The sequence below is a fragment of the Myotis yumanensis genome, unplaced genomic scaffold (assembly GCF_028538775.1).
Source record: "Myotis yumanensis isolate MYYU_CA2020_CCGP unplaced genomic scaffold, mMyoYum1.0.hap1 SCAF_2, whole genome shotgun sequence".
NCBI classification, from domain to species: Eukaryota; Metazoa; Chordata; class Mammalia; order Chiroptera; family Vespertilionidae; genus Myotis; species Myotis yumanensis.
This window is the reverse complement of record NW_027223753.1, coordinates 185,975,755-186,001,704: the sequence shown is the minus strand read 5'-3', so window position 1 is coordinate 186,001,704 and position 25,950 is coordinate 185,975,755. Positions and strand designations below refer to the sequence as shown.

The 25,950-nt window shown below is 41.2% G+C and overlaps 1 protein-coding gene across 9 annotated transcripts in view; it reads right to left on the bottom strand.

Annotated features, from left to right (window-relative positions):
- Positions 1 to 25,950, bottom strand: part of TNIK (TRAF2 and NCK interacting kinase) — a 349,351-nt gene that overhangs the window by 14,953 nt on the left and 308,448 nt on the right. For 8 of the 9 annotated variants that reach the window (XM_070406799.1, XM_070406800.1, XM_070406803.1 and 5 more), the window contains 7 exons: positions 17,675 to 17,804; positions 11,565 to 11,729; positions 9,359 to 9,470; positions 8,403 to 8,573; positions 6,617 to 6,760; positions 4,061 to 4,195; positions 690 to 790 (listed from right to left, as the gene is read on the bottom strand). In XM_070406799.1, the coding sequence (XP_070262900.1) occupies positions 690 to 790; positions 4,061 to 4,195; positions 6,617 to 6,760; positions 8,403 to 8,573; positions 9,359 to 9,470; positions 11,565 to 11,729; positions 17,675 to 17,804 (958 nt within the window). Of the gene's footprint in view, positions 1 to 689; positions 791 to 4,060; positions 4,196 to 6,616; positions 6,761 to 8,402; positions 8,574 to 9,059; positions 9,147 to 9,358; positions 9,471 to 11,564; positions 11,730 to 17,674; positions 17,805 to 25,950 lie in introns of all 9 variants that reach the window. The other variant, XM_070406798.1, reaches the window with a different exon arrangement.

Here is a 25,950-nt window from a genome sequence, read left to right as displayed (position 1 = left end):
TCCTTTTGGCATTTGGGGGTCAGTTTTCATGATCTGGGGCAATGGGACTAGCATATCCCTATCTCGCTCTTGTTGATTAGTCTAACCATGGTGGGTAGAGACTCAGACAAGGTGAAAAAAAAAGCCACTGAAATTGAAGAATGTAAAGAAGCTAGGCCATTTTCAGAGGTGACTAAATTCAGTCTTCATTTTAGAGAAATTGGGGATATGGAGCATCAAGTGAGTTTTAGGGACTTTACCCCACAAGGCTTATGAAGATTGTAAGATTTAGAGACTCGGTTCAACCTTAAAATTCAGGGCTGCTGTTGGTTTGCCTTTTTGAGATGAAATATCAGCGTGCCCTAGTTAGGTGGCTGTATAATGAATTTCCTTGCCTAATACCACAATTAAGGATTCGCCCGGGAACCATTCCATACTAAATGCCACTTGGAGATGGTGATTCATAGACCTGAATGGAGGAGTGTGTACCCAACTTTTAATTTGACTAATTTTATAGCATTTATTACGTCTTAGTTTTTACTTTCAGAATAATAAATCTAAGAGTTTCTAGACTTTTAAAAGAGGTTTATTACATATAGGAATATTATATTAGTCTAGGTACAAGACAGACCACTTTGTTAACTGGTAGGAACTTATAATAAAAAACAAAACAAAATAAGCACTTTTTAGGTAATCACATGCCTGCTTACCTTAAATGCCATGAACTTATGATATGGTTTAGGAGCCCAAGCATATATCTCCACAGCATTCTTTAAGGCAATCACCAAGAATTTGATCCTTTCATATTTAACTGTAATAGAAAATTATAAATTAAAAAAGCATATCAATTTATTCAAGTTTTCGTATTAATGAATGTGTAAGCATACTATGCAAATATACAGGGTGGGGCAAAAGTAGGCTTACAGTTTTTTGTATGGAAAATAATACAATAATCAATAAGTAATAATACAAGAATAAACTATGTTCCACATATTAACAACTGTAAACCTACTTTTGCCTCACCCTGTACATATAAAACCACAATTGAGGGTGATGATCTTGGTGTAGGATTTTCCAGAGACAGATTTAACTTCCTTTCATGTATTTGGTTTGCATAATACTTGGGGCCTTTTGCTTTGTACTGAACACTCTTGTCTTCATCTAAGGATGTAACTGGCTTAGGACTGTCTTTAACCACTAGGTTTAGATGTAAACTACACATTGTAATAAGAATATACATACTATCCCTTGATGTTTCCTTGCCTGGCTTTTAAGTTCATCCACATGTAAGCAAGCAGGGGAGAGCTGGCAGAACAATTAGCAACTGGGTAGAGACATAAAGGCTTCCATTTGCTTACTATCCACATTTGAATTCCAATGATCAGAAATGCATAAGGGATCAGTGCCCTTATAAAAGAGACCCTCGAAAGATCCCTCTGCCCTTCTGGTATGTGAGGTTGTAGCGACAAGACAGCTGTCCCTGAACCAGGACGCGAGTCCTCAGCAGACAGTGCAGCTGCCAGTACCTTGGTCTTGGTTGGACTTGCCAGCCTCCAGAACTGTGAGAAATAAATTCCTATCGCTTATAAGCCATCCAGTCTCTGGTATTCTGTTATAGCAGCCCGAGTAGACTAAAATAGTACACACGGCAGTAATTTTTTTAAATGCAATATTTGAACAGAATATTCTGTGTTCTAAAGAAACTGGACATCCCAGAATAACACCAAATTCTTGCTCTTTGAGCTCTTTTTGTTTCTTTGAGCTCTTTTTTTGAAGCAGGTCCCTTCTATTTACACATTCTGTCTTTAATATACTTTCACCTACTTCTTTAGCAATTTATTTCCATATTTCTAAATAACATTCTTACAACGTCATTTTTTGATTTTATTTTCAGTTGTACACATTATCTACTGACTGTGTGGTATGGAAAGGATTTAATTTCTTAAAACTATCTTCTCTCTAGTCTCGCTTTTAAACATACACATTTCCTCTTCTCCATTCAATATAGTTACATTTGTAATTTTTGGTTAAATCAATATTCTGTGTTCAAGTTATTATTGTTCAGAGATGGGTGCATAGCATATCATAATTATGTTTCCTTTGTTGTTTTCTCTCATTTTTTCATGTCCTTATTTTCTATGTATCTATCACTAAGCATGTGTAAACCTTCTGCTAGAACTGTAACTGCCTTCAACAGTCAAATGTGACAGGTAATCTATTAGTAAAATTTTATTTTTTCTCAAACCCACCTCTTCTGGAACCCTCTACTTGGACTGACAGACACACACATACATATACCCTATTGGTTCTGTTTCTCTGGAGAGCTCTGGTGAATCCAGATGGATTATAAATACGAGGTGAAAGTAACCTTTCCCTCAGAATTTTGAAGCCTTGGTCCATTGTCTTCCAGTTTTCTAGGATTGCTGATAAGTCCCAGGCCACCTGATTCTGGGTCTATTATATGTAAACTGTTTATTTATTTACTTATGATCTGGAAACTTTAAGGAGCTTCTCATTTCCTGGATTCTGAAATATCATGTTGATACATCTTGAGGTGAATTTTTTTTTATTTCACTCTTCTGGGTACTCAATGAAACCTTTTAATTTGTGATTTCAAGGCTTTAGTTATAAAAATGTTTCTTCTATTCTTTCTTTCATACTTGCCTCTTCTATTTCTTATTTTCTCTTTTTTTCCCCTAAAACTCATGTTACTAAGATTTTGAACCACTTTTTATTTCTCAACTTCCCCTTCTCCATCCTTCCTTTTTTTGTTCTACTTTCTAGATTTCTCATTTTTATCTTCCAACATTTCTATTACATTTTTTTATTCCTGCCAATACATTTTAATTTCTAAGATTTTTTCTAGTTTTATGAATGACTTTTCCCAACCCTGCTCCAGAATTTTAAATAGCCTTTATTCTTCTTTTCTGAAAAAGTTTTTATAATCTTTCTGAAGTTATCGTTTCTTTCTTTAAAATTTTCTTCCACTCCTCATTATCCTGTTCCTTCTAAACACCTTTCTAAGTTTCCTGCCTATCCGTGGATTTCCCCATGTCTGATATGTGGGCTATCGACTACGGGGCTTCACTTTAAGGCATTAGACAGCAAGCTTTGTTCATCGCATTTCAAATACTGGTGTCTGAACAACTTTTCTTTCTGGCCACTTAGTTTCTAGAAAGACAAATCTCAGAATCTCTTGCTTGGGAGTTTAAGCATGGCTACCAACATTTTGGGAGCTAAACAGGGGATGGAGGTGTGTGTGTCCTCACAGTTCAGTATTTCCCATCATCAGATAGGCTGTGCCAACCTTTCATCTTCTATTTCTTTTTATTTTTAATCTTTATTGTTGAAAGTATTACATATGTCACCCTTTTTCTCCCACTGACCCCTTATAACCTGCCCCCACCACCCACCTGAGGCCTCCACCACCCTATTGTCTGTGTCCATTGGTTATGCATATGTGCATACAAGTTCTCTGGTTGATTTCTTCCCACCCACACTTCTATTTCCATTGGGGGTCGGGGTGGCTGCCTGACTGGCTTCTGGAGGACGTGCTACTCATCAACTTTTCAACAATCCTTCTATTTTCAATTCAACTTTATGCTTCCCCCTGGGGCCTCAGGTCCTGGGTCTGCCTGGGTTCTGTTAAGTGACTGGATTGATTTTGATAAATTTATTCACTGAAAACTTAAAATTCAGCATTTCCTCGTCGGCTAAGTTTGTTTTTAGTCATCCAGCTACTCTTGTTCAATTTTGTTGACATCTCATTTGTTGATTTCTCTCCTCCTGGTCCCTTTGCCCTTGTGGGTTTATGACATTTGTATTCTTCCACTGTCATTTTAATAGGCAGGAGTGGCTATAAATGCTTAAACTGGAGCCTGGGGCTTTATTCTGAATGCACTCTTTAAACCTTACCCACCTGGCTTTTTTTGTTGGGAAATAATGCAAGTATACTTAAGGTTTCAGCAACACCTTAACTTGTTCATAAATGCATCGTCAATTTCTGATAGAAAAAAACTGAATGAAACTTAATAGAATAATTCAGATTGAACATAAAAGGGTTCCATGCTTTGAGACTTACCAACTTTGTAATGTATGCAGCCTTCCAAGTCCCCAACAGTGATCCAGCCTTGTTTCTTTTCCACTTCCGGGTCATTGTGTAGTATTCTGTTTCTTAGCCATGAGAGATAGTAAACTCGTAGCTTATTCTTCTTTCCTGTTGAAATAACGGAGCTTTAATTTCAAACCCCTGTGATAGCTTTCTCTCTTAACCCTTCCCATCTCCATTTTATTTTATTCACTTATTTTCGTTTACAATTGTGTGTGTTTGTATAAAGGCACAATAGCCAGTGTCTCCAGCACCATCAAAGTGTGTGTGTCTCTGCCAAAATTTAGGATTAAAACAGCCCCAATTGTTTTGAACAAGTAACCATCTTATAATTTGTCTTTGCCTTCAGGTTGTTTTTGTATTTGAGCATGCTGCTCTTACCCTCCCTTCTTGATGCAAAGGGTAGTGTCTACTGATTGCAGTAAGACCTAATTGTGTAACAGAATGGTTGATCAAAGTTCCAGAATATTCTAGATCTAATTATATGAAGGAATTCTGACAACTGGACATTTTATCATACTTATGTGTGACTGCCATTCCATCACCTGCTAACCTAAGAGCATATTTGAATGGAGAGCCTCTTATTTACCTCCTCTATTACTTTAAAGATGACAGCTGGAGGAATTTTATAAGGACACAAGAGAAATAAGTTCAACAAGGGCAGTCTGAGCTAGAACACTGGGCACATTTATGGTACTGAGATCATAGAAAGAAATGCCACACAAAAATGGGGAAGGAATAAAAGATGAGTACTTGAAAAAACAAACAAACAACTTAAAAGTTCCCTTTGGTAAAATGATCCCGGAGTAAAGCATGTTTAGTATGATAAAATTTAGGCCTGTGGGTTTTCCTTCTTGGGTACTTATTTTCCTTTGATTTCTCTTAGGTATCAAAATATGTTTTACATTTTACAGATGTAATATTTTCCAGAAGACAATTCATTAAAGCATCGCACACTGGATTTGACAGGAGAGTGCATTTGTAACTTAAATTAAGGGAATCATAGTGAAGTTACTGCTCCTTTTTGTAGCCAAAAGCCTAGGATATATACTGATCAGGGTGAGCGGGTGAGCAAGCTCTTCCCTCTTTCTGCCAACACAGACCCAAAGGCAGTTCAAGCATCCTTTGCTCCTGTCTTCATCTTTTTCTTTCCCCATCTATGCCTCATGAGAAGAGGAAATGCTTCCACTTTAAAAAATGGGAATGTGTCACTCACAACATAATGAAGCTTGAATGTGACTTTTCTGGTATCATTTCCACTTTTGGTAGGTGACTGGCAGATGTGTGGTTTTAAATGTGATTTGGTAGTAGAGCAATCAAAAAAGCAATTAACCAGAAGAAAGGACTACACAGAATTTAACTCAATTGATAATAGAAGAATAATTTACTTGGTTAGTTCTTATGTGGGCGGAATAAAAAGAAACGCAACTCTGAGCATGCAGTGGAAAGGTGAAAGAAAGTGGGAACTGTACCATCAAGTAAAGGCATTTTATTCAAAATAGAAGTACAGTTGAAGAGTTTAATTTTATTCAAAATTCAACCCAGTAGCGCTGCATCGTCTCTGAGCACTGGATGAGTGTAGAGCCATGGTTTTCAAACTTGGCTGCATATTGGAAACACCTCAGGAGCCATGAAAGCAATGGATGCCTGAGCCCACTCCCAGGGATTCGGACCCACTGGTCTGGGGTGCAGGCTAGTCTTTCCATATCTCCTCACTTTTGTCTTCATCTTCTTTTGTTTGTTTGTTAACCCTTGCCCAAGGATACTTTTCCATTGATTTTTAGAGAGTGAAAGGGAGGGGGAGAAGCAGAGAGAAACACCGATGTGAGAGAGACATGTCAACTGGTTGCCTCCTGCACATGCCTCAACCAGTGTTGGGAATCAAGCCTGCAACTGTGGTATGTGCCTTTGACCAGGAATTGAACCTGGGACCCTCAGTTCGCAGGTCAATGCTGTATCTACTGAGCCAAACGGGCTAGGACTATCTCCATCTTTTTATTAAGGACCAGGAAGCTGCAGAGTGTAGCAGAATGGTCCCACATTCAAATTTCTTTGCAGACTCAGTCACCCAGTGGGCCAGCTGTGCTTGCTAAAACATCAGTGGACTATAAGTTGGAGCAGTTCTTGTGAGAAGAGAGACCACAGGAATTCCTGCTTATAAGATTTCTTACTCCCAGAAGCCTACACTTTGATCTTCTCCCTCCGAGAGTAGACAGCAATGATTGGAGTGCAGACATCTTAAAAGCATCCTTGCTGAGTCCTGGCAGTGGTTAAAGGCCCATAACGATACAACCTTCGTGGTATGTCCCTGCCTAATTCAGATTTCAAGCAGAGGAGAGAGACTTACCTTTGGAGGTCAGACTTGTCCAGAGCTACAAAATGCAGGTGATCTCACTCTGAGTGTACTGCTATAATTCATTGTGTCCCTTGTTCGCTGGAAAGGGCAGACATTACCGTTTCTTCAGGAACGAGGTGATCATCTTTCCCACTTGTGCAGACTTGGAGGACTCGGTTATCCTAGTAACATACCTGATATTGTCACGAGGACATTCAGTCCCTCGAGCACATCCATCTGCTGAAATCGTCTCCGGTTGATCAGATTATAGACTTTGCCTTGTCCGCTTCGGTCCAAAAGCATCAGGCCATTTTCAGTTCCCACCAGGAGGTTCACACCTGCAAATTTAAGAAGCACCCAAGACTGACGTGTTACAGGCTTTAATCTTCTGCATCTGGGGCCCCTGTAAAAGCTAAGAAATGGTGCTCTGTAAATACAAACTAATGGGCAAGCAGGTACTACAGTCGGGAGTGCAGAAGTCAAAGCTCTGACATAGTCATTAAATCACTGCCTCTTTGGTAATGAGATTAGTTTTAATTTATGAAGTTGTAGCAACATTTACTACATATGGGCATTAACTACCTAGTATAAAGAGTCCTTCTCAAGAGGAGCCTAAGGCACAGCTGTGACACTACCACAATTTGCCTTTGTTCCTTTCCTGTAATACCCATCCCTTTCTCGGCTCTTTAAACCCCACCTCAAGACTTCCCCAAGGTTCACTCCCACCCCTATTCATGCAGTGATTTCTAGCTTTTCCACCTTCAACATACAACAGAGTGCCCATTTCCATACCCCACTGGGAGAAAACCCCTTTCCCCCACTCACACCACAGCTTAACTTAGTTCTAAGGTTCTGCTCCATGTTAGGAAATGATCAAATAATTCAAGCAAAGGTGTTAACAGCTTGAGAGTCACAGGAATAATGACTGTAAGGAACTTCTCAGGCATCTAAATCTAGTCCAACCCACCTCTCATACAGCAATCCCTATTAGAAAGGGATCCCTATTGTCTGGTAGCTACAATACTAAAAATTCATCCCTAGGCAAATTACCACCCTTCCCACCCCAAGCACACAATACACACATAAACACCGAGGTCCAATGCACAATGGACTATATTCATGAACAGGTAACTTTCTAACTTCTCTTGCTTGTTGTATGTCTATCTTCTGAGGAACATCAATGTCTGCTCTTTCATGTACGTGGTCAATATTAACATGTCTATCTTGTTGTTTTCTGTCTCATCTCCAGAGGACAGAGCCTTCCTTCTCTCCATCACACCTCCCATGAAATGGTTTTTGGGCTTCACGCTCTTCTCCACTAACATCTCAAATGCCTTTGTCCTTATAAAATTGTGGTGCCCAAACCTGGTCTGGTACTTTAGATGGGTACAGGTGGGGCATGTCTTTCCTTGATCTGAACATGACATTTATAGTAACACAGACCATCACACCTACACTGAGTTTGAGGTCAGCTCAAACCTGCAGCTCTTTTTCACAGGAACTGCAGGTTGATGTTTTGAACTAAAAGGGAAGGTTCATCATCTATTTTCATTTTCAAATTTTATCCTGTGAGTACTAGTATGGCCTTTAGCAATTCACTGAAGTATGCTGGGCTAGTTTTTCAGCTGTGAAAGAGAGGTAATGCCTTTATTCCCCTGGTGAGATGTTGTAGGGATCACAGAATGTGGGGCACATCACACAGTGCTGGGCACACAGTAGGTGTTGTATTAAGTGGTAGCTAGATCTATTGTTGGCTCTCGTCCATCACTTATGTCAGGTGGTTCTGCATCTCATGTCATTATCCTGGGTATCCGTTTGTGCTACCTATAAAATTGCTCTTGATCTCTCCTGAGGCCAAGATAGACCCAGGTCAAGTCTCTAACACCCATGATTCCAGCAGTGCTCTTCTGATGGTAAGACCCCCGGCTTTAAATGCTTGAGGGCCCACTCATTACTGAGTTGTAAAGAGCACCAACTTACCCCACAGCGCTGCACAAAGTATTTCTGAGTTGAAGCGTTTCTTGTATTTTCTGATTTCTGGTGTGTCGCTATGGGGCCGGATGTTGGTTGGGTTTACGTTGACGACTGAAATCTTTCTGGCTTCATTGAGTTTGGCCTGTTCTTGCCTAAGAAGTTCGCTAGTAAATAGAGCTTTGAGAAAAAAAATCAGAGAAGTCAGTGGCTTCTTAGAAAGTAACCCATGGAGTTATGGAGAAGGGGTTTCAAAACACAATGATTTCTTCTTGTTTAGTGTGCATTGTAGCAAAGGCAAAGAAACTCTGAAATATGCATATTTTACATTTTTTTAGTAGAATGTCATTCATAGAAGCAGTATTTTTATCCATTAGTCAAACAGGCTATGGTCACCACTTGAGTAGTTTAGGGGATTACTCATAAAATTAAATACATCACCCTCATGCCCTGCCATATATGCAGGGAGGATTTGCTTTTTGAAATTCCACATTGTCAGCTGACGAACTGGCCTAAGTTGAGTCTGATGATTAGTGAGTCGCAGAAGTCTAGAAAGCAAGACTCTCTGGAAAGCAGCCAGACTTTTGCAGTGGGAAGCACACACCTAGAGCTCAACGCAACTCCACACGCACTTATCAAGTGTCTACTGCGTGCACAGCATTGTACCCAGAAATTGCTTTTGAGAAACATGTGGTAAGTTTGGAGATCTCTGAGGAACAGCTTTTCCTAGGGCCCCTGGATACCTCTGGGTTCCTACCAGAAGTGAAATAGAAGAAATCAAAGACAAATGCAAAGAAGGAACGCAATTTGTTTTAGGAATCCTAAAAAAAATAATTAAAAATAAAGGTCTTCTCTTTATGATAGGGCCTAAAGAATACATGGCTTAACTAGAGAACTAATGATTAATTTTTTTTTTTTATCAGGCAAGAGCAGAAAGCCTAAAACATCGGGGTTTTCTAGCTTACCCGCAGCTGATGATTCTTCATCTTCTTCGTCTTCATCGGTGGGAGACGTCTGGTATACTCTGGGGTCCACAAAGGGGGTGAAGGATGCTTTAGTGCTGCTCCCCATACCATACTAAACAATAAGCAAGAAGATGAAAAAGAGCAGATAATTAAATACTGCAGCAACAAATAATGTTAACAATACTTTGCTTGGGCTTCAAAAATAATTATAGATTCTTATCTATCCAGCTGTTCACACTCTAACCCCCTAGTCACAGGCCTGCCTCTCTCTCCAGCTTCTCCTGGTATTGGTTACTCCCTGGCCATTGTACCTTTGTTAATTATCAGACTGTAAGAGTTACAGTCAACAAATCACATTTTGGACCCTATGTGGCACCTCAATATCTGGTAAAATAACTGGTGACAGAGCTTATCTCTCCTTTGAGTAAAAGCAATCTCATATTGACCAACTATTCTTCAAGGCTAATACAGTTGGCAATACACTAGGTAAGTATGTCCCCACAGCAGCACAGTTAACAAAAGGCTCTATCTTAGGGACTCAGGGCCCTTCCACACTGGCCTCCTGATGCAGGTGGATTGATGTTGGCTCAAGAAGCCTTAAAATCTTTAATGCAGAGACAATTTCATTCAGGAATTGAAGATTTTTCCTTCCTATGACAGTTTTCCCTTAAATGGATCATTATATTCATATATCTTATTTGGGGACTTCATGAAGATCCTAGGTTTGCAGCCTACGCACCTTGAGGACTTACTTAAAAAATAAGTCTCGAGGGCTTGGAAAGCACCATGAAGACATGAAGTCAGAACTAGACTATGGGACAGTGAACTCAAATAGCAGGCTCACGTCACGATATTCCATATTAGACTTTTGTAAAAGGAGCTTCAATAACCATCTCTCCATTTTGTCAGTCACCTCCATTCCTTCAACTACATTCACGTTCTTTTAATATCCCAAACAGAGCTGCATTCAACATAAGAAGCACTTCTCTTTTTTTGTATAAATGTCTTTTATTACTGCTTAGTTTTTTATTTAAAAATATAACCAACATCCCAAGACCCCTAAAAACATAGGAAGAAAACCACAAAGATCCCATCTGACTTAATTCAAGATTTCCCCTCCACTTTATAAAATCAAAATCATTCCATCCTCGACAAGGTTGGACTCCCCCTCCCAAATAGAGTCCTTTCACACACATTCTCTCCTTTGATCTTTAAGAGAAATCTGTGAAGGAGGTGTGGGCAGGTACTAATATTCTCATTTAGAGCTAGAATGGTGGCAGAATTTAAACCAGGGTCCAACCCCATGGAGTCTTCCTTAGTACCCACAGAGGTGTTCTGGCAGAAAAAATCTGCCCACACTGCATGCTATAATAGGCTGCTGCACTTTCCTATATACTTCTGAGTTCTTTTCCTAAAGGCAAACAAAGCTTATTTACCCTATAACTTTAGAATCCAAAAGGTGCATCATAAGAAATTAGTGTGTGGACGACATAAAACCAACAGTGCACATGCTTTAGAATCACAAGTAGGAAAGGGCCTAAGCGTGACTCACAGGACTGCTCATGAAATATGACCAAGCACTACGAATTCATCTTACTGGTCAACTTGGTCAATGACATCTACGAGTACTACCTAAAATGCCGTGTTTATTGAGGCTTTTTTCCTGGACTTTTTCCATCTGGGAAAGATACTATCCCATTTCTCCTTTTCTTATGTGATTTGGAGTTTAGAAAGATGAACACTTAGAAAATGTTCTCTATTTACTGATTTTTCTTTTTCATAAATAAATCATTTCGACCTCATCTCATTTAAGTCAAACTTAGTTTGCCTAAATTAATGTAAGTATGAACCTCAACTATTGACCTTGGATTCTCTATCTGCTGAAGTTGCTATCACTGGCCTGGCAGATAGGAGGTCCCAATACTGGTCCCAGCGCTGTCTCAAGTCAGTTATGGGCCTTGGGCAAGGCTCCTCACCTCTGTGAGCCTCATCTGTAAAATCAGGCATTGGTCCTGATGATTCCTGAGAACGTTCACTGCTCCGCTTCCATGATTTCCTCTATTTGAGTATATGTATAAGTAGCTATAGAGTAGAAACCAGCCAAACCCATTTCTGGGAGCCTGTCAAAGACCTATTCTTGAAGAGAGCAGGGTTTCAGAACCCCTGAAGGAGAACACAGCTGTTGTGGCTGTTGCCCAGCACCTACTTCAGTCCCGGAGTCCATTTCCTGGGAATGGGTGGAGACACGTCCCAGGCCCTCGGTGGGGGTCCCGGCTGGGGAATGACTTTGCTGCACCAGGTCCGGGAGGTTGATGTGGCCGGCAAAGCCATTACTGTCACTGTGGCCAGATCGCTTCTTCTCTCCAGATGTCTGAGAGGGCACAACACATGGGGGGGGGGGGAGAGATTAGAGGGGGAGACAAAGGTCACAGGTTGACATCACCCCTCACATAGCACAGGCGCAGTGGTCTCCAAATCGACCCACTGGCGTGTGGAAGATACCACTGAAATGTCTACTGTACCTAAGAAAATAAGAAAGAGGTTAAGCTTTGCTAATATTTAGTGTATGGATTGACCCTGAGGCTTTACGCTGCTGCATGAGGGGCAGTCAGGGGTCACATGGGATGTAGGGGTTCCCTGCGGAAAGGCAGGAATGCTGCAGATAGAGGGGCTAAGTGGGGCCTGCACTTGAAAATATTTGTGTGTGTTCTTGTGCATACACATCAGGTAACTGAATCTGTGGATCATATTACTAGATTATAATGACACAAACCCACAAAACAGATAACATGCCCTAAAATATCGCTGAAAGGAGCCAGCGGGATAACACTAACAATCCATGTACATGTGTACTCCAAGGAAATGCAGAGCTGATACCCAACTCAGGGTTCTTTGTCAGTCACAGAGTAGACAAATGATTAGCCCTGGCTGAAGTGGCTCAGCTGGTTGGGAGTCATCCCAAGCACCGAAAGGTTGTAGGTTTGATTCCTGGTCAGGGTACATGCCCAGGTTGTGGGCTTGAGCCCAGGTGGGAGGTGTGCAAGAGGCAGCTGATTGATGTTTTGCTCTCACATGGATGTTTTTCTCTTTCTCCATCTCCTTTTCCCTCTTTCTGAAAATCAATTAAAATCTTAAAAAAAAACAACCCCACAAAGAAAAACACACCCAAATAATTAACCAGATCTGAGAGGAGGTAAAAAAATAAAAATATAGCCGGGACCGGTTTGGCTCAGTGGATAGAGCGTCGGCCTGCGGACTGAAGGGTCCCAGGTTCGATTCCGGTCAAGGGCATGTACCTGGGTTGCAGGCACGTCCCCAGTAGGGGATGTGCAGGAGGCAGCTGATCGATATTTCTCTCTCATCGATGTTTCTAGCTCTCTATCTCTCTCCCTTCCTCTGTGGAAAATCAATAAAATATATTTTTAAAAAATATATAAAAAGCCATGGTGATAATCCAAAGATTATTTGAAAATACGGATTTACATCCACTATCACTAATGTCGAATCTCTCAATGAGCAACGATGGTGCCCTGTGATAGCACTCAGTAAACAAACAAAAAAGCCAGCATGACTAGTAAAGCATTTGAAATACTGTTTATGGTATCCCTTAATGCCTTTTAAAGGTATTTTATAGTGTATACAGTGCAGTAAGGCAGATGTATAATCTGTAAATATATACACCGTATTCTGTGGTGTGCTCTAAAACTTTTACTGAGAGTTGCTTGACCTAACAAATTGTAAATCACTGCTAAGGACAGCAAAGTCCTCAAAATCTCAGGGACAAATACAGGATTGAAAGACAGCTCTGTCCCCTAAAAGCCAGTGCCCACCCCCCTCGTAGGCCTCACTAGTACTGCGCTATTTGATTTAATATTTATGTGACTAACTCATCGAGGGCTCTTAGAGTAGACCTGATTAAGTTACAATTCCTTTCCTTGCCTTTTCTTTCTTTCATGCATTTACCCAATACTTTTGAGTGCCTACTAAATGTGGGGCATTTTGCTGAACATGCAGGAATCAGCCAGGAGCAAGGCAGATGCCTTCCCTGCCCTGTTTGGGGCTGGCTGCCATGGGCAAGGATTCATACTGTTTCTTTGACCACCTCACCGGTTCTTCTTCTTTCCAGAACCTGTCCTGTTGTTTTTCTTTTTGTTGTTGTTTTTGTAAACATATATTTATTGATTTCAGAGAGGAAAGGAGAGGGTGAGAGAGATAGAAACATCAATGATGAGAGAGAATCATTGATCAGCTGCCTCCTGCATGCCCCACATTGGGGATCGAGCCCACAACTTGGACACGTGCCCTGACCGAGAATTGAACCATGACCTTCTGGCTCATAGATTGAAGCTCAACTACTGAGCCTGCCAGTCAGCCCTGTCCCGTTTTTGCAATTATAGCTCTGCACCTGCCTCTGGCTGGAAGGGAAAGGATGCATTTTTTTTTTTTTTTTGCAAGATAACACAGACTCCCAAGTTCCTGAAGGGGTGCATGTAACCGATGTTACCAGGAAGCTTGAGAAGTAACTGAAAACTTCAGTGCCCTCTATGTTTCTTGGCAGCATGCTCCTGATCTATAAAGTGGCCCAGAGAGAGGCATTTTCTGGATTCATTTTGCCACAGAGCTCATCTACACATTTCATCTTCTAAATGACAATTCGGGGATTTCGTACTCATTTCTCTTATTGTCGTCTCTCTTATGTGTACTGGGCAGCTTTTCCATTTCCCTAATTTCTGTTCAAATACTGAAAAGCTTTTTAACATTTCCCCCAACTTTCCAGTAGCATAAATCACACGTGATCTCTTTAGAGTTTTGTAGTCTCTCTTCTCTCAGCAGCATTCTGCCTCAAGCCAAAAACTGATGCAGACAAACTGGTTCTCAAAGACCTGGAAGGTTCATGAGGGGAAATGGCCCAGACAGTGAGAAGTTGAAAGAATCCAGCAATGACCCACGAATCTCTCTCCACTTCTGAGTCATCACCCTTTTGTTCATTCAACCAGCACCTTCTTAGAATGAAATACCTTCTGTGTGCCAAGCATTCTGCTGGGAACACAAAAATAAGTAAACAACAGCCTTGCCCTCTAGGATGTTACTAACAGAACCCCCAAAATCTCTATAATCCTCATGACCTCACCACTCCCATGGGGTGGACACTAAGAGGCTCCAACATGCGCCTGGGATCATGCTAAACACTTTGTGTTTATATCCTCACATGAACACCATGCATTAGCTTCCCATTGGACAGGGGCAAAACTTCAGTGTAAAAAACTCAATTAACTTGCCTCGAGTGACACAGGTTTGTAAGTGGTGAAATCAGGGTTTGAGTCTGATGACAGAGCCCAGGTGCCCTGGGAGGCTGCTGTACAAGGTGGCTCTGCTCTCAGCCATAGCTGACTGGACCAGGATTGCACACCTGAGCCAAGCAGATTGCCACTGGAATGTACTATTGGGCCTGAGAGATACTGGCCAGTCCCCGCTGGGCAGCGGGACTGGGATGTGGTGAATATCTTGCAATGGGGGTTGGTGGGGGATTGAGAGCAGGTGCATGCGGAGGAAGAGAAAGCTGGTCTATATATAGAGGAGAACAAAGGAGAAATGTGGCGGAAACATTGACAGAGCCAGAGATGTGCACATGGGAAGCTGCCTGAGCTCCTGATCACTTCTTAGCATCTGCAAAACCCTGCACAGGGTCCCAACTCACTCTCCGCCTTTGGTGTCCTTCTATGAAATACTCTGACTCTTTATTCCTCACCTCTGATACCTACCCCACTGTTTTTTCTCAAGCTGCTGTATATGGGTTCTTTTTCCTATGACTTGAAACCAACAGAGGCTTCATGAAGATAAGCTAGTGTTCTGGTTCAGTGGGGTGGACAGACCCTGGAGAGATACCGGCTGGTCAGGAAGAAAGGTGCTATGAACAGAGGCCCATGGAGTCCCAGGAGAGGCTTCCAGGAGAAAGGGAAGGTTGAGCTAGACCCACACGGGCTGCTGGTGAAGAATGGGCAGCAGTAGGGAAGGGAGGACAGCTCTTCCAGCAGATGGACCCCATGGACAAAGTGGCAGATGACAGCTGGGGTGGTATGTTCCAGGACTAGAGTAAAGAAAGGTCCGGTGGGGCCGGAGGGTGGGGAAAGTAGACGCACCGAGGTGGGGCATGCACTACAAGGCAAATGTGCGCATCACAAGATCACGGGTAGCAGAGAGAGTATGTTCCAGAAGGTCCGCTCCTATAAGAATGACCAACGGAGCAAGTCCTTGATGTTCATCTTAGGGACTGAACGAATAGCACCCAATAAACTAAGTTCTTATTTCCCTTCTCTTTCCTTTTCTTACTTATTGTCAGGAACATACTTTAATTTGCATTTATTTTTTAAAAATACGTGTACTTTTTAATGGATTTCAACTCAAAGCTTGTTATTTTAAAAGTCCACATTTGGGAACAGTAGAGTTTAAAAATTGAGAGGATAAAAAGATTTGGGAGCCCTCAACAGATCAAATTCTTAGAAGACACTGGTGAATGCTATTTTCAAAGTGACTGACTGTGGCCCGAGCATATCGGAGTGCCTTAAATAATACGCAGCCATTCCGATGTGGCTGCCAGCTGAACTGAAAACGTGGCTCCAGATACCTCCTTCAAGGTATTGACTCTTGTAAAGATTCAAGCAACTTTTAAACCACGTTAGAAATCGGGGTTCCTTTTATTTGGAGTCAGGGAGTAACTCACTCCAGAACATTTTTTTTCTCATGTTTTCCCAGGTGATAGAAGCCCTCCACATGCCTGTAGAAATGGCCCATTCACCACGCTGGGAGATCTATATGCCAGCACTGTCCAATGTCGGCTTCCGCAGCCAGGTTCATTTCAGGCTGACCGGAGGGGACTCTTCAGCCTACTTAAAAGATTTGGCAAAGCTGGGAACTAAAATTCTAACAAGCTGCATTGTGCACTACTCTCCCAGTTTTAGCCCTACTGCCAATTATTCCTTCAAAGGCTTCATTCATCTCAAAACTAGAGTTACTTTCTTTCTTACAAAAGTGAGACCCCCCAGCGCCTGCTGTGAGGGCTTCCCCATCTGTCCTGGCTGAGCAAGAAGGACAAGTGGTGAATATTTATGTTTCAGAGGAGTTGGGAGTAAGAACACATAACAGGAGAGCTCAACTCTATAGAGAGAATGAAATAAAATAAAATAGTTAATATGTAATGAATGCTTACGTCTGAACTCATTTAATCCTCCCAATCATGTGATGAGTCATAGACTATTACTTATGAAACTTAACAGATGATGAAACAGATGCAGGGGAGAGGTCAAGTAGCTTTTGCCCAATGTCATCAGCCATTACTTCCCTTCCAAGTAAAGACCTGCTGTCAAGCTTGCATGGTGATGATGATGTGAAAAAGAAGAAAATAGGGATTATAATTTGTCAAGGCCCTTCTTGGTTAGCACAGATACAATGGGGAGGTTCTGCAGGGTGGAGGGACAGGTGAAAGGGAACATGTGCTCTCCCCCGACCCCGCCCCAAACAAAATGTTTCCGGAGTTAAAGAAAAAGCCACTCAAAGTGCTAAGATGCATTAAAAAAAATCCTTATTTGAAGATATGTTTTTATTGATTTTCAGAGAGAGAGGAAGGGAGAGAGAAACATCAGTGCGGAGAGAAACATAGATCAGTTGCCTCCAGTACGCACCCTGACTGGGGATCGTACCTGCAACCCAGGTATGAGCCTTGACCAGAAATTGAACCCACAATCTTTTGTTGTCTGGGATGATACTCCAATCAACTTAGCCACCAGGCCAGGGCGCTGAGGTGCATTTTTAAGGTACAGTGCATATTTCTTTGTTCTTTCACCAATATAGCCAAATAGTCTTTTTAATGTTAATTTAACCAGATAAGATAATGTCACCATTTCTTGGAACTACTGAGCATTTCCTACATTAAAATCCAGAAGGATAAAACCATGGGAGGAGAAGGCAAAACAAGGCCATGGGATGCTGTTCAGAGAGACCATTCTTTCCCATTTTTCTGAGGGAGGAAATATCTAGGTTTGCCAGTTTTATATCCTCGGGCTTACATTTTATATTCCAATTTGCATAAATCCTACCAAAGAATTTGGGCTCATGTAATTAAGTCACACTACGAAAGCTTAGAAGGATACAGAAAAGAAGGCGGTGGACAATTAAAATCACCCAACCATTTAGAAGCACACCCCCCCTCCCCCACCACACACACTTAAAACACATGCCGGGGGAGCATTCTTGTGAAGTGCTAATATAAACACCACTTAAGGAATGCACTTCCCCTGCACAGTTTTCATACCAGCTCACCTCTCTTATCATCAAGGTTCCTTCTCTTGAAATGCTGCTGCTGAAAGTGTCCGCGTGAGAGGTCTCCAGCCCGTGCGTGCCGACCATTCCCACATTGTACTGCTCCGTGCCCCCGGGAGCTCCTGTTGGTCTGAGATGGAAAAGAGCAATATTCACAATGATGCATGCTTCAGGGGTGCCTGTTTCCTCCATGTTCATTTTCTAAAAATTATGGTAAGGTTTACACACCCTAAACTTCACCATTCTAACCATTTTTAAGTATCCAGTCCACTGGCCTTCGGTACAGTCCATATTCATTGTTAACGCTGCACTGATGTATGAACTGGTGTCCCACTTCAGCAGCTTCCCCTCTCGACCTGATTTCCACCCAGCAGCCAGAGGGAGGGACCAGACACCTTTTTTTTTTTTTTTTATATTTTTTTTTATTTTTCGCTAAAAGTATTACAAAGTGTATTACATAAGTGTCCTTTTTTCCCCCCCGCCCTTGACAGACCCCTGCCCTCCCTTACCCCCCAGTGTCTTATGTCCATTAGTTATGGTTATATGGATGCATACCAGTCCTTCGGTTGATCTCTTAATCCCCTCCCTCCTCCCCCCCAACCCTCCCTGGCCTTCCCACTGCAGTTTGACAATCAGTTTGAGGCAGCTCTGCCTCTGTATCTATTATTGTTCAAAAGTTTGTAATGGTCTTTATTATCCATGAATGAGTGAGATCATGTGGTATTTTTCCTTCATTGACTGGCTTATTTCACTTAGCATAATGCTCTCCAGTTCCATCCATGCTGTTGCAAATGGTAAGAATTCCTTCTTTTTTACAGCAGCATAGTATTCCATCGTGTAGATGTACCACAGCTTTCTAATCCATTCATCTACTGATGGGCACTTAGGCTGTTTCCAGATCTTAGCTATGGTGAATTGTGCTGCTATGAACATCGGGGTGCATATATCCTTTCTGATTGGTGTTTCTGGTTTCTTGGGATATATTCCTAGAAGTGGGATCACAGGGTCAAATGGGAGTTCCATTTCCAATTTTTTGAGGAACCTCCATACTGCCTTCCATAGTGGCTGCACCAGTCTGCATTCCCACCAGCAGTGCACAAGTGTTCCTTTTTCTCCACATCCTCTCCAGCACTTGTTGTTTGTTGATTTGTTGATGATGGCCATTCTGACAGGTGTGAGATGGTACCTCATTGTTGTTTTGATTTGCATCTCTCGGATGATTAGTGACTTTGAGCATGTTTTCATATGTCTCTTGGCTTTCTGAATGTCCTCTTTTGAAAGGTGTCTATTTAGATCCTTGGCCCATTTTTTGATTGGATTGTTTATCTTCTTTTTGTTAAGTTGTATGAGTTCCCTATAAATTTTGGAGATTAAGCCCTTATCAGATATGACGTTGGCAAATATGTTTTCCCACGAGGTGGGTTTTCTTGTTGTTTTGTTGATGGTTTCTTTTGCTGTGCAGAAGCTTTTTATTTTGATGTAGTCCCATTTGTTCAGTTTCTCTTTAGTTTCAACTGCCCTAGGAGCTGTATCAGTGAAGAAATTGTTTTGGCATATGTCTGAGATTTTGCTGCCTTTGTATTCTTCTAGAATTTTTATGGTTTCCTGTCGTACATTTAAGTCCTTTATCCATTTTGAGTTTATTCTTGTGTATGGTGTAAGTTGGTGGTCTAGTTTCATTTTCTTGCATATATCTGTCCAATTTTCCCAACACCATTTATTGAAGAGACTATCTTGGCTCCATTGTATGTTCATGCCTCCTTTGTCAAAAATTAATTGAGCATATTGGTTCGGGCTAATTTCTGGACTCTCTATTCTATTCCACTGATCTATATGTCTGTTCTTGTGCCAGTACCAGGCAGTTTTGAGAACAGTGGCTTTGTAATACAGCTTGATATCTGGCATTGAGATCCCACCTACTTTGTTTTTTCTCAGGATCGCTGCAGCTATTCGGGGTCTTTTTTTTATTCCAGATGAATTTTTGGAGAGTTCGTTCTAGATCCTTGAAGAAGGCCATTGGTATTTTAATGGGAAGTGCGTTGAATGTATAGATTGCTTTGGGTAATATGGACATTTTAATGATGTTGATTCTACCAATCCAAGAACATGGTATGTTCTTCCATCTGTTTATGTCTTCCTCTATCTCTTTTTTCAACGTCCTATAGTTTTCTGAGTAGAGGTCTTTTACCTCTTTAGTTAAGTTTATTCCTAGGTATCTTAATTTTTGGGGTGCGATGGTAAATGGGATTGTTTTTCTAATCTCTCTTTCTGAAAGTTCACTATTGGTATATAGAAATGCCTCGGATTTCTTGGGGTTAATTTTGTATCCTGCTACATTGCCAAATTCATGTATTAAGTCTAGTAGTTTTTTGATGGAGTCTCTAGGGTTCTGTATGTATAATATCATGTCATCTGCAAATAAGGACAGTTTTACTTCCTCTTTTCCAATTTGGATGCCTTTTATTTCTTCTTCTTGTCTAATTGCAATGGCTAATACTTCCAGGACTATGTTGAACAGGAGTGGAGAGAGTGGACATCCCTGTCTTGTTCCTGTTCTTAGGGGAAATGGTGTTAGTTTTTGTCCATTGAGTATGATGTTGGCTGTGGGCCTGTCATATATGGCTTTTATTATGTTGAGGTATGATCCTTCTATTCCCACCTTGCTGAGAGTTTTTATCAAAAATGGGTGTTGGATTTTGTCAAATGCTTTTTCTGCATCAATTGATATGACCATGTGGTTTTTTTCTTTCAATTTGTTTATGTGATGTATCACGTTTATTGATTTACGGATGTTGTACCATCCTTGCATCCCTGGGATAAATCCTACTTGGTCATGGTGTATGATCCTTCTGATGTACTGCTGGATCCGATTTGCTAAGATTTTGTTGAGGATTTTGGCATCTATGTTCATGAGGGATATTGGCCTGTAATTCTCTTTCATTGTGTTGTCTTTACCTGGTTTTGGTATTAGGGTGATGCTAGCTTCATAAAATGTGTTTGGAAGTGTTCCATCCTCTTGGACTTTTTGTAGTAATCTGAGGAGGATAGGTTTCAGTTCTTCCTTAAAAGTTTGGTAAAACTCCCCTGAGAAGCCGTCTAGGGACCAGACACCTTGACCTGTGTGTTTGCACATGCTGTTCCCTCTGCCTGGAAAGCTGTCTCGCACCCTGGCTCGTGGCTGGTTGCCTCTCATTGGTCTGATTTCATCTTAAATGATACTTTGGCTGAGAAACCTTTTCTCACCACCTACCTGTCTTATCCAACCCTTACCCTTTTCCCTCCATTCTTATCCCAATCAGTAATCCTTTCTTTCTTTTTTTTAAGAATATATTTTATTGATTTTTTACAGAGAGGAAGAGAGAGGGATAGAGAATTAGAAACATCGATCAGCTGCTTCCTGCACATCTCCTACTGGGGATGTGCCAGCAAACAAGGCACATGCCCTTGATCGGAATTGAACCTGGGACCTTTCCATCCACAGGCCAACACTCTATCCACTAAGCCAAACTGGCCAGGGTGGTAATTCTTTCTTTTCAACTCTCTTGTAACTTTCTCCTTGTCTCTCCTTGGAACATATGCTTATGAGGACAGAATCTTTGTCTCTTTGCTCATCATTGTATACCCAGCACAGAGTTTAGCACAGAATAGAAGTGCAAAAATCAATTGTTTGAAAAACGGGTTTTACACTAGTTATAAAGAAGACATTTCAATTAAGGGCATCCATTAACGAGGCTGTTGAACTCAAACAGTATTCAGTACTTTTTAATTAAAAATATTTTTATTGATTTCAGAGAGAGGAAGGGAGAGGGAGAGAGAGATAGAAACATCAATGATAAGAGAGAATCATTGATTGGCTGCCTCCTGCACGCCCTGTCCTGGGGATCGAGGTTGCAATCTGGGCACGTGCCCTGACTGGGAATCGAACCAGGGACCTCCTGGTTCATGGGTCAACTCAATCACTGAGCCACACTGGCTGGGCAGTAGTCAGTACTTTTTTAAACCTGTGTAATCGCCCCACACTGTGGCATATTTGTTTGCAGTTTGTTTCTTGCTCTGGAGTTTAGATATAATGGAGGAGTAGCAGGATCTCAACACGGGCCCTGAGAGCAGAGGCCGATGCTTTCTGTGTGTTCTGTGGTGCAGACCACAGCACCAAGGAAACAGCACAAGGAAGCAGCATCAGCAGGGGCGTGGCTCATCTGCGGGGCTTCTGTTTTCAGAATCAACTGGATCGATTGCTGTCCTACTGCTGCAGCTGCCTCTCTTTGAAAGTGGGCTTTTTAAAAACTGGGAAATTATCAACATTTGTTTCTCTCATTAGGTGTATTAACCACACCTTTTACCATTTTGTTCTTTTAACTGTTTCTTAAAAATTTTAAAAACATCTCTGGTTTCTTGGATCGTATCAAAGTCCAGTCCAAGCATTTGAGGACATATTCAATCCAAGACGCAAGAAACACTACAGACTTAGGACATCCTGGCACAGAGGAGACATCTGTCAAGGATTTTTATCTAAACAGAGGTGAAAAGATAAGTCTAGACCACCGCTCCCCCCCCCCCCCCCCCCCCGCCAAAATGTATATAAGACACTTACTTTAAAAGGACTAAACTGGAGCAGTGAATGAAATGATCTAAATATGAGCTAGAACTGATAAGTTTGGGAAGAAATTCCAAAGAAGCATTTTTATTATTTCATCCCCAGCAAGGAGCTATTAATAGCATTACAGAGACATAGAAAAAGAAATTGCTGCAATTGCCCTAGCTGGTTTGGCTCAGTGGATAGAGCATCAACCTACAGACCGAAGGGTCCCAGGTTTGATTCCGGTCAAGAGCACCTACCTTGATTGCAGACTCCTCCCTGGCCTGGACCCTGGTTGGGGCTCTTGCATGAGGCAACCAATCAATGTGTTTCTCTCACATCGATGTTTCTCTGTCTTTCCCCCTCTCTTCTATACTCCCTAAAAAAAATCAATGGAAAAATATCCTCGGGAATTCCTGACTTATTGCTCGATCAGTAGTAAATCAGACTAGTTCTCAAACCTAGGATTTCTCCACTCATTTTTTAGCTCGCAAATTCAACGGTCACTCTGATGGTTATGGTGTTTGGCCTCTTGCCAGTAGTTACCAATCACTCTACTCCATCCTTCCCTCTCTTCTAACTCTTGAGGGGCACCTTTTCCCTGGTTTTCCTTTTGCTTTTTATTCTCTGTCTACTTCCTTCATGAGCTCTTCTTAGATGCTACTGGTACCTAGGATTCTGCTTCACTCTATATAACCTTTGGGAGTGCTCCCATCACAACCACTTATAGCTATCACCTGGGTGTGGAATAATCCTAAATAAATGTATCTGATCTTGTCACTCAGAAACTCATTTCTTCAACTTCCTGTTGGATATTTCCCCCTGGGTGTCGACAGGTTTCTCCAACTCAACATGCTCCAACTAAAACTGTCATCTTCCCTCCTAAACTAGTGCTTCCTCCCGGTAACTGACCTCAGTTAGTGGCATCACAGGCCATCGTTATCCAAGATAGACATGGAAACTCCACAGTCCTACTAGAATGCTTTCTCTCATCTACCCCTCACATCAATGTAGAGCCTGCCAATTCTACCTCCTAAGCATGCCTCAAATATTTTATGTCTGTTCTGTTGCTGTTCCTTTTAGGTCTGCTTCCTCTTTACCTGAACAACAGTCTTCTTATTTTTAAAAATATATTTTATTGATTTTTTACAGAGAGGAAGGGAGAGGGATAGAGAGTTAGAAACATTGATGAGAGAGAAAGAAACATCGATCAGCTGCTTCCTGCACAGCTCCTACTGGGGATATGCCCGCAACCAAGGTACATGCCCTTGACCGTAATCGAACCTGGGACCCTTCAGTCCGCAGGCCGACGCTCTATCCACTGAGCTAAACCAGTCAGGCAACAATAGTCTTCTTGATGGTCACTCTCTAGTCCTGTCCCCCCATATCCACTCCTCACAGCTGCCAAAGTGAGGTCTCTAAACTCCTAATCTGACCGTGTCATTCTTCTGCTTTCAACCTTTAGCAGCTCCCCATTGACTACAGGATAAACTTCAAAGTTCTTCCTGTGGCTTATAGGCTCTCCATGACCTGATCCTCACCTATCACTCTAGCCTTAATTTTCCACCAAAATATGCCCTCCATTTCTAGCTCTAACAACATATAAGTTCACAAGTCATGTTGACAATATGTACCCTTAATGTGATGTGATAAAAATGACATGTTACCTCTGTTATCTTCCTCCCCAAACCACAGCCTTTGTGGAATCATGAGAACAACATCTGACTGATTCCAATAGAGGGGCATTCTATCCTATACCTAATCAGTGCTCCTCAAAATTGCCAAGTTCATCACAGACAAGGGAAGTCTGAGAAACTGTCACTGCCAAGAGCAGTCGAAGGAGACATGACAACTAAATAACTAAGGGAAATGTATCCTCGATGGAATTCTGGAGCAGAAAAGAGTCATTTGGTAAAAAGTAAAAAATTCTGAATAAACTTCAGTTATTGTATCAATATTGGCTCATTAATTGTAACATATGCCCCATAGTAATGTTTTATGCTAATAATAGGGAAAACTGTGCAGGGGTTGGGGGGAATAACATGGGAACTCTGTATTATCTGCACAATCTTTCTGTAAATCTAAAACTTAAAAAACTTAATAATAAAAGAATGTTAAAAAGGCAATGATTAAAAAACTAAAGCTAAAATAACCATAACATTTTATAATTAAATAAGCCTTTGTTGCAAAAATTATTTTTCTGATATAGAGTCTGGGTAGGAAAAACTAATTGTCCAAATTCCTACAAACTGTAAAAAACAAAACACCTCACTGATTAGGAGAAAATTATAGGAAATTTACTGGAATGAGGCCACAGGTTTGGAACAATAATTTCCTCTAATTGGATTTGTCAAAGTGTTCCTGCAGGGATTGATTTAATTCAATTCAATACACATTTATTGAACACCTGCTATATGAAAGGCCCTTGGTAAATATAAAAGCTGAAGAAAACACGGTTTCTGAAACTAAAGAGGTTAGCATCCAGAAGAGCATGAACACATAACACAAATATTCAAATAAAAGGCAGGATGTGTGTGAGCATGAAATCAAAGAGAGAGATCATTTCGAGAAGAGAAACAACACTGGCAGCACGCAAGGCATTTGTAAGGACCAAGGAAGTTAGTTTGGCTGGAGCATATGCTGGGGCAATCATGGCCCCAGGGACAGAAAGGGTTGAGGGCAGTAGGGATACAGCATGACCGAAGCCCAGCTACCACACACTAACAGGACAGAGCCTGAACAATGGATGGAAAGGCAGAGGGGACTGCAGGCCCAGGTGGACGATGGGGTGAGGACTATGGCTTTGTGGCTTTCACTGTCCAGAATGCATTTTGTGACGCTGTACAAACTTCAGTGACTATGGAAGCAGCAGATGTCCCTACTGACCCAGCCCCTGCCTCACATGTACTGTTCTGATACAGAGGGATGCTTCTCTGACTTGCTTGATATGTTGCAAGTCAATCTACAGGCCTTTCCTTCCTTCCTCCTATTCTATAAAGCTTTTAGTGTTTCCCGATCATAAAAATAGCACATGCTCATCATAAATTTGGGGATATGCATAAAATAAAAAGCCCTTAGAGTTGAATAATCCAGAGGGGATCGCTGTTATAGTTTTGCTCTATTTCCCTCCATTCATTTTTCTATGCTTGAGTCACTGGGAAATAGTGCAATCCATTAGTTAGGGAAGATAATCTTAGTTATATGTACTCTTATAGGTTATACTTTGTGCTATAAATATGAAACCAGCACTGCACACAGAAAAGAGTGTTTGGTTTTTAAGCCTCCTGCACATCAGGATCCCCAGTTGCTTGTCTGAATGGCTGGGCTACATTTCTGAGAAGCTATTTTGTATCCACTTCATGGTAGTGACCTATGTTGCAATATATTTTTATTTCTGCTCTAAAAAAATATATAGCACAAAAGGTAAAGGTTTACCTTAACAATAGAAAATGAAAGTGAAAAGAATGTATATAAGAAGCACTTGAACTCTAAAATACCCTTTTCCTAAAGAAGCAATTGTTTTATAATGGATTTTTCAATATGAGAAGTTTTTAAGGCATGCAACTATCCTGCTGTAGCAGAATAGACTGTATATATTTTATACTCACAAAAATTGCATATATTTACCAAATTGGAATATATACACACATTTGTATCCTGAGTTTTCCTCTGAGTATGTCTTGTTTACAATTAAATA